At 52.8% G+C, this 9,268-nt stretch overlaps 1 protein-coding gene across 5 annotated transcripts in view; it reads right to left on the bottom strand.

Annotated features, from left to right (window-relative positions):
• Positions 1–9,268, bottom strand: part of EPHB2 (EPH receptor B2) — an 89,758-nt gene that overhangs the window by 15,897 nt on the left and 64,593 nt on the right. For 2 of the 5 annotated variants that reach the window (XM_031062910.1, XM_031062909.1), the window contains 4 exons: positions 8,429–8,553; positions 1,347–1,509; positions 655–763; positions 407–522 (listed from right to left, as the gene is read on the bottom strand). In XM_031062910.1, the coding sequence (XP_030918770.1) occupies positions 407–522; positions 655–763; positions 1,347–1,509; positions 8,429–8,553 (513 nt within the window). The remainder of the gene's footprint in view (positions 1–406; positions 523–654; positions 764–1,346; positions 1,510–8,428; positions 8,554–9,268) is intronic. The other 3 variants (XM_014309977.2, XM_005428162.2, XM_014309978.2) reach the window with 3 other exon arrangements.

Here is a 9,268-nt window from a genome sequence, read left to right on the forward strand (position 1 = left end):
GGGAGGCTACAAGAGAGGGCATGTTAGGTATTGTATTATATACCTATACATAGATATACCTCATATCTGCTCTCTGGCAAAGGTCTGTGGGCTCCTGCAGGGGGACAGCACCCTGCAGGACGGGGACAGGTCAGGGAAGGGGATGCCCAGGAGACGGACAAAGCTCAGGAGCTGGAGGAGCAAGACATGCTGTGGTGGCAGATGCTGCAGCACAGAAGACAGTGCTGCTTCAGGAGGTGCTGGTTGTCACAGAGGTCTGGAGGACACACTCAGGCACCTGACAGCGTGCAGGGCTGAGAGCAGGGCAGGGATCAGGGGCAGGGGGATCTGGAGCTGCCCTGCCCACACACACATGCCCACCCTGCCCGGAGCCCTCCCCAAGCCCCGAGTGAACAGGAGCACGAACCGAGCAGCGAGCGGCCCCCCAGGGCCGGGGGGGGCCCCCTGTACGTACTGTGGCCACTGGTGTAGTGCTGCAGCTTGTCCGTGTACTCCGAGTCAGCCCGCTCGAAGCCCCGTCTTCTGGAAGGGAAGGGAGACCTGAGCACAGCATGGGCCCCTCGGGGCTGGGGCTGTGCTGCGGGGACACCTCTGTCCCCTCCCTGCCATCCCCTGTCCCCAGTGCCCCACCCTGGGTGTCTCAGCCTGCCCTACCTGTTGCACACGATGCCGATGACCACCACGGCGATGAGGAACACCAGCCCCGCCGCCGAGGAGCCGATGATGAGCGGCAGCTTCTCCTGCACGCTGGTCTGGTACTCGGCTGGCACAGGGGAAAAGGGAACAGGTTACTGTGGCACAGGATGTGCCGTCCCCCACAAGGTCATTGAGGTCAGAGGACAGCCCTGAGCACAGGCCATGTTTGATTCCTGGCATGGCTTTGGTCTTGGACACTCAGGACTCCCCTCTGGCTGGGGGATGTGTCCCAGAAGGAAGGGTGGATAGAGCTATTCCTTTTGAGAGGAAGGTTTAGTCCTGTGGATGCGTGCTGTGCCTTGTCCTTGGCCCCAGGGCCAAAAAAACTGGCTTGGTCTGTTTTATTCAGCAGCATAAATTTAGAAAAGTAAGACATGCCTCTGAGTTTGTCATCAGCAGCTGTGCAGGCAGAAAACATAAATTTTGCTTCCTCTACATCCATCTGAGCAGACACATCCCCACAAGAGAAAGGCTGGGCAGAAACTGGGGCCTTCCCTGCATGGAACAAGCACCCAGGCCTCTTTCTGGGTCATGAATGTGGTTTCTCAACACACCCTTGAAGGGACTGACACCAAGGGGACCAGCTGCTTGTCTATCTCCACCATCTCTCTAGACCCTGAGTCACCTTTACAGAGCAGCTGCAGACTCACCTTCAGTCATGGTTTGGAAATACATCTTCCCACTGTAGCGGCCGTAGCCCGCCACGGTGCGCGCCCGCACCTGGAACACGTAGATGGTGCCAGCCTTGAGGTTCTGCACTGCCACAGTGTTGGTGGGGCTCTTCACTGTGGTCGAGTTCAACTCACTCAGATCCTGCCAAGAAAAAACAAATCCATCATCAGAAAAACCAGTCCAGAATCAGGTGCTGTGCTTCTGGAAGGAGGAAGGGCAGGAGACCAAGGTGGAGAGACCACCAAGGTCTGAACAAAGAGGTCCTTCCTCCTGGCAGAGAGACGCAGACTCAGGGATGTGAGTATGGATATCCCTGGGCTATTCACTACTCTCAGGAAAGGCTCTAGAGAAGACAGTAGCTACAAAACTCACATTGCTTCTCTAAGCCTTGAGGTCAATGGAGATGGGAAGATGGGAACTTCTTCCCTCTTCTGTGCTTTTCTCTTAGCACTTTCCTCCTCCCCCTACCCCTCCTGCTGTGCCTTAGCCAGCCTCAGCACAGTCCATCTGCTCTTCCCCAACTCCCATCTCCCTTTGCCAGGAGGTAAAGCCCACCTGAACACTGGGTTTTGGACCTCAGGAGAAGTTCTCACTGCCACTGAACCTGCTTCTCCAGGGGCCACGGTCAAGTTTCCAAGGCTGGGGACCCCAAGAGCACATTTCAAAGTGATGATGAGACTATATCCAAACTTTTGTTCAGCCCCTTGTCTCCAGTTTTCTAGCTGAGGACTGGAGCAGTCACATAGTGGTGCAGGTGATGGTTCCATCGATGCCCTTAGGAATTGTGCCCTTCATCCAGAAGCACTGGTGGATGGGCAGGATTTCCTCATACAAGAGAACAGGTAGTCCCTGTCTCCCAGGGACATGGAGCCAACAGAGGACGATGACAGAGGGTTCTGAATATGGTCAGAGAAAGTGGCTGGGAGCCTGGCTGCCATGAAGTCCCAAAAGTCAGAGCAAAACAGCCATGCCAACAGCACAATGCTTCTGGGAAATAAAGAGTTCTTAGGAAAGCCCAGCTGTGAGCAAGCACCGAGAAAAGGAGGAGCAGGCACAGATTTTGGAATCCAGTGGCTGTAGTGACACTGAAGGTGCTCATCCATCCATGGCAGGTCAGGCTGCCCTGGCAGATCATCAGATGCAACAGAGGGGCAGCAGCTCAAAATCTGAGCTGGCAAGTTCCCAGTGAGACCCTGACTTCAAGTCACTGCACAGGACACCCCTGCATCCTCAGTGAGGAGAGGTCACCTTGTGAGACTCTGGCAGGGACTGGCAGAAAGTGAGACATGAGGTTTGGGGAACTCCTAAGTGTGTCTGAGGGTGTGACCAAGGGACTGACCTCTGTCCCAGCTCTGAAATGACACAGAGATGGAGATGGAGGCATGGAGACATTTCTGCTTTTCCCATGGGAACAAGAGGTCAGTGTGAAACTGCCAGAAAAGAGAAAGCACCTCTCACCAACTTCTGCAGTGGAGTGCTGATGGACAGAGGGTAATGAAGCGGCAGTCAGGCAGAAGGAAGATCCCACAGAATCACAGAATCATAAAGATCAGAAAAGTCCTTCAAAATCAAGTCCAACCTTTGACTGATGCCCACCTGACACCAGCCCAGAGCACTGAGTGCCATGTACAGTATTTCCTGAACACCTCTGGGGTGGGGGCTCCACAACCTCCTTGGGCAGCCCCTTCTAATGTCTGAGCACCCTTTCCATGAAGAAATTCTTTCTGCTGTCCAACCTGAACCTCCCCTGGCACAGCTTGAGACTATGTCCTCTTGTCCTGTTGCTTTTTCCCTGGAAGAAGAGACTGACACCCACCTGGCTGCACCTTCCTGTCAGGGATCTTGTGGTCACAGAATCATGGAACACTTTCAGTTGGAAAGGGACCTTAAAGCTCATCCAGTTCCACCCCCTGCCACAGGCAGGGACACCTTCCACTAGACAAAGTGTCCAGCCTGGCCTTGGACACTTCCAGGGATCCAGGGGCAGTCACAGCTTCTCTGGGCAGCCTGTGCCAGGGCCTCCCCACACCATCCAACCTGGCCATGAATGGAGTTAATTTCGTGTCAAGCTGTTGGCTGAGCAGTGCTCTGGTGTGCTTGGTGGTAAGAGAGGGGCCTGTCAGGAATGTGCTTCTTCAAGTGTGTGGCCAAACCCAAGGAGTGGAGATGCTGATGGTAAATCCCTCTGCAGGGAGTGCAGGGGAGCTCTGTGTTACATGTAGGGGCATGAAGGAATATGACACGGGGGAATGCTTTAGACTGAAAGAGAGCAGGGCTACATGAGATATTGGGGAGAAATTTCTCTTTGTGATGAGGCTCTGGCACAGGGTGCCCAGAGCAGCTGTGGCTGCCCCTGGATTCCTGTCAGTGTCCAAGGCCAGGCTGGATGGGGTTTGGAGCAGCCTGGGCTATGGAAGGGGTCCCTGTCCATGGCAGGGGTGGAATGAGATGAGCTTTGAGTCCCTTCCAGCCCAACCATCCTATGATTCTGTGAAACACCTGGGAGATCTCCACTACTAACACTGTGCAGGAACACTTTTCCCTTCTAAAAACTACAATATCTGTTTTATGCATCTGGACTTGGTGCTGAAGGTTCCTGATTGTCACTGGGGTCTCTGGTAATTAGACTGATGACAGTGAAAAGCTCAAGTACAGATACACACATCCCAAGGAAAGATAAGCACACAGAAAACCCATGGCCTCGTTTGTCTGATCAGGCTCAGCACTCCCTTGGACCTTTCCCAGGCAGGCGAGGAGAGAAATAGGTCAGGAAATGTTTACAGTTTTAGAGCTCAAGGGCTTGGATGAATCCTCCCAGGCCCTTGGAGGGCACTAACAACACAGTTGTTTAAAAATCATTTGTCCAACTCTTTTGGACAACCTCATCCTTGCTCCTGGAGGACTTTAAATGGAATATAATGGCCAAGCCTACAAGGTGGTTGATAGCCTGGGAAATTGATGTCTGCCTGGCTGAGGAAGGTGTGCTTGTGATGTGCTCTCCTCTAAACCCAGACCACAAGGAAAAACCATTTACACCTCTCCACCCTCTCTTATCAAACCTGATCTTCCTCCTTGGCATCACCTCTCCAGAACCTGCACATTCACCTCAAACACTTCTCCCCTTTCACCTCTCTGGGCTCCTCCAGCCAAGTGCATCCCAGGTGATTTAAAGCCCAAGTCCAAGCAGAGGTTTGTGGTGTTTGGAGGTTTTTTCCCCTGCTGATTTGCTTTTGAGTTTGGAGATCCTAATTCAAAATAACACACTGGTTTGATTTTGAGTCCTCATCTGATTATCCCTGCCACGAGTCAAACTGAAGCTGAAACCAAAGTCTGATCAACAAAGAAAGAGTCTCTCGAAACATAGGTAGGCTGCGAGACACCCAAAGGATTTACAAAAATTGCTTCTAAAAAGTCGCATTTAAAAAAAAAAGAAAATTGAAAGTGCAAAAGCCAAGAAAAAAATGTCAACTGACTGAATTTGGCAGAGTTCCTGTGAGCCTGCACAGTGACATCTGCCATGGCCCTGGGGGCAAACACAGCAGGACACCAGGGCCAGGTGCCAAACCATCACACAGCTGCATTTTGGGATGCCCATGTACGAGAGCAGGGTCCTGCAGCCACACTGGGGCTGCAGCTGTGGCATCCACAGCACCTGGACTCTCATAGGGATCCACCACTTGTGGGGCAGCCCAAGAAGATTTGTGTCCCCAGCCAGGTGGGACAAGGATCCCATCAAGTGGGACAAAGAGAAATGGCCTCAAGTTGTGCCAAGGGAATTGCAAGCTAGATATAAGGAAACATTTCCTTCATTGAAAGGGTTTTCAGCCATTGGCACAGGCTGCCAGGGCAGTGGTGGAGTCCCCATGCCACAAAAATGAGATGCTGCACTTGGCAATGTAGCTTGGAGAAGGTTGGGCTGATCTTGGAGGGCTTTTCCAACTTTAATTATTCTCTGAGTGTTTGAATGCCTCTCCCAACCCATTCCTGGACAGTGCCCAGTCCCAGGGTGGCCCTGGGCAGGGACTGGGACTGCAGGTAGGCTATCCCAGGGCTCCCTGGCAGGGTTTCCTCTCCATGTCCTTGAATTCCCAGTTTTCTTGGGACAGAGACCCCTCCAAGGGTTTGGGCAGCACTGAGTGAAGGGGCAGCCCCATCTCAGGACAGATGAGAAACACCAGGCAGCAGCTTTGGCTCCAGGCTTGGGGATTCTGGTGTCCTACACTGCAGGACAGACCCTGAAGAGTCAGAAAATCACGATGGTTTGGGTTGGAAGGGACCTTACAGACCATCTTTCTCCAAGCCCCTGACATGGGCAGGGATGTCCCCTGAGTCAGCCTGGCAGCAGCACCTCCAGCATCCGTGGGCCAAGCCCTGGGGGCACCCTGTCCTGGGCTGCTGGGCTCTGGCCAGAAGCTCCTGGGCACCAGGAAAGCTCTGCTTCTACCTCCACTTCCACATCCACCTTCACAGGTCCTCTCCCCCACTCTTCATGCCCCAGCCAGCCCAAGCCCCTACTCCAGCACTGGCTGGAGACACCAAAGGGCTCCTTTGCCTCCTAAAGTCTTGCACTGCTGACTAAATTGGGCTGAATGTCTTCAAACAGTTACAAAATGGGTGACTTTGAGCAGCATCAAACCCAATCACTTTGCATAATGAGGAGGGCTAATTGCTCTTTGCTGTGTCTGACACTGCAGTGGGTCTCCAGTTCCCACACTCCAGGATGAGTTTGGCAACTTTGGATAAAAACTGCTACGCCCTTTCTAAATGAAGACAACACAGACATTTTAATAAGACAAACACTGGCAGGTACCTCTTGGAAGTGAAAAAACAACACATTAAAGCGAGGGCTACAGAGAGCAGCCACATCAGGCAGTGTTTGTGCAACAATCTGCACGGATTTGCTCCAACTCCACGTGAAAGAAACTCATAATGTTGCCTTTGTACAGGCATTTTTAATGGCATCTAAGAATAGCAGTGTTATAAATAATCTGTGAAAGGGAAACAAAAATACACCTTTGTTTTGGGTATTGTGAACAGTGCTTTTCTGACAATGCTAAAATAAATTCTTCTATTTTTTTAATCTAATGTCTGTATATAGAAGAGAATCCATTAAAAATGAAGAGTCAAGGTGCTTTTTATACACAATGTGTATGGTGCTATTCTTCATTTGAGCTGTTTGCATGAAAATAAAATATAATTTTCTACTGGGGGAAAAAAAAATTCCACCAGAAAGAACTTAACCAGTTCCAGAGATCTTTGCTGGGCATTCAGAAGCACATGGGACAGTTTGTAATGAAATATTTGGAAGGAAATCACCTCTGCACAGACTGGCAGTGGAGTGAGAACACACCTGGAATGCGTCACACACCACATCCAACTGCTGGATTGATGGGAAGCAGGAGAGGAGCACGGCAGGGCCAAAGCCCTGGCACAGGGTGCCCAGAGCAGCTGTGGCTGCCCCTGGATCCCTGGCAGTGTCCAAGGCCAGGATGGATGGGGCCTGGAGCAGCCTGGGATAATGGAAGGTGTCCCTGGCCATGGCAGGGGTGGCACTGGATGACCTTTAAGGTCCCTTCCAACCCAAACCATTCTGGGATGTTTCCATGGTTCTCTGAAACCAGGACAGGGAGAACCTCAGCCCAGCTCTGCCCTCTGTGCCAGGCTTAGTGCTCCATGAACAGCAGTGCCTGAGAGTGGGGCCACTTGTCCCCATCATCAGAGACATGCTGTGCCCTAACTCTGACAATGGGACAGGCAGATGTGGCTGCCTGCAAAGATTGGCCACCAGCAGTAGCACTGTTTTTTAGACAAAAATTCACTTTATTTACAGCCTCCCTCAGAAAACAGAGGAGAGGGAAGAAAGAAAGAGGGTGAGAGACTAAGAAAAAGTAAGAGGAGGAGAATGTACTCTCTGAGATCTTCTGCCTCTACATTGAGGGTCCCCAGGGAAAGGACCCCTCTTGCTTCCCAGATCTGTCTTGTTATCTACTCATCCATCCTGCCACGTATTCTGGGATAATTTCCAAGGGTCAAAATAAATGGCTGTGATTTATGCAATATAGGTCAGGACCTATTTAACAGCTTACAAAGGAGCCCCCCCTCCTCCCCATTCTCCCTCTGGCTCTTGGTGATGAGAAAATAGGTCACAGGCAGGCAGTGGGGGGGATTAATCATTTCTTCCGGCAACTGCTGGGAAAAATATTTTCAGTTCCATTTAATCATAAAGCTTTTTAATTAGTTAGTTTGCAATTTATAATGTATAGTTTATAAGCTCTTGTGGAGGGGGCAGATTCCTGGAAGGAGAAGTCTCCTGCTCCCCATCTCCCCTGTGCTGCACAGATGAAGTTCAGCCTGGCAGGGCCTGGCAGGTCCTGGGACCAACCTCCACATGGTCCTCAGGTCTCTGAGCAGCCACGGGTGGGATGGACACCCTGGCACAGTCCAGATGAAATTCCTCTGTCTGCCTGGACAGGGAGGTTATGGAAGGAGCAGGTTCCTCAGGGATGAAAGAGGCAGGGCTGCAGGACCCCTTCACGCTGACTCCATAGTGCAGCATGAACCCTCCATGGCAGCATGGGACACCTTCTCCCTGTACAACATCTGGGCTCAGGATGCTGAAGGAATGCCAAACTCACCTTTGGGGTAGATGCACCCATGGACAGCAGTCCAGAAAATCTCCAGGACTGGACACCCACTGAGTGTGTTCCAACCTCGGACTAGATGTTCCCTGTCATTCCCATTTCCTTCTGATGCCACAGTACACAAAAAGGAAAAAAATAGACCCCAGACCTTGGCTACCCTGCTCTCCCTGCAATGGGTCCACTTGCCACCAGTTCTGTGGAGGTGACAGGAGAAGCTCCTGAATGACCAGTGGATTTTCTACACTTGGGCCACTGGAACCATCACTGGACCCCAAGGATTGATGGCCACTGTCACCCACGTGACGAAATACAGTGAGAGAAGTCTCCTACTGAACAACCACTGTAATGCCCTTAAATAAGGTCTGCACCCCTCCTCTCCCCAAAAGCTGTGGGTGACCCCCGTGAAGGTCCCTCAGTACCTTCTCGTAGTACTGCAGCTCATAGTCCAGGATGACTCCATTGGGCTGGTCGGGCTGGGACCAGGACAGGGTGATGCTGTCCACGGTGCGGCTCACCTGGTGCATGATGGACACGGCAGAAGGGGCTGGAAGAGAGAGAGGGGGGACAGACAGTCAGACACCTGCACAGGTAGGACCCTCACCCTGGCAGGAGGTGGGCAGGAGGGTTATTGCTGTTTGGAGCTTTGGAATTCACCTCCTGCACTGGGAGAGCTGAGCAGAGGTCAGGAGATCCTGGATTTTGCTGTTTGTAGAGAGCAGTGAGGGGAGGAAAAATGGTTCTGCTGAATTGGTATGTAGAAAACATGTAGGACAGTGCCTCAAGCAGGAAAATGGCAAAACGAGTCCACGTTGGAGCAGGCACAGCACTGTTCCACCACAAACAGCCCCACCAGCCCCATAGCATGCACTCCTCCCTGCCTGTCATGGGGAAATGGGTGGTTTTTACTTTTCCATTCGCACAGAGCAGCTTCCCAAGGCTCGGGCCGGCTGGGGCTGCACACTGCACATGCCAATCACAGGAGGCGCATCCAGCGCTGAGCAGGCAGCACAAAGCTGACCTGACACGCTGACAATGGAGAGCAGCCCGGCCCGGCCCCGCTCCTCGCAGCGAGCACAAAGGGCCCTGCCGGCCGCACACACCCGGGCCGCCCCCACTGCCGGGACCCTGGGCCGGGAAAGCCGCCCCGGGAGCTGGGCTGACAGCCCCACGGGCACGGACTGGAGCGGGGAGCTGGGCTGGCAGCCCCACAGGGAAGGGACCGGAGCGGGGAGCTGGGCTGGCAGCCCCACGGGCAGGGA

This window comes from Geospiza fortis, unplaced genomic scaffold (genome assembly GCF_000277835.1).
Source record: "Geospiza fortis unplaced genomic scaffold, GeoFor_1.0 scaffold353, whole genome shotgun sequence".
Classification (NCBI taxonomy): Eukaryota; Metazoa; Chordata; class Aves; order Passeriformes; family Thraupidae; genus Geospiza; species Geospiza fortis.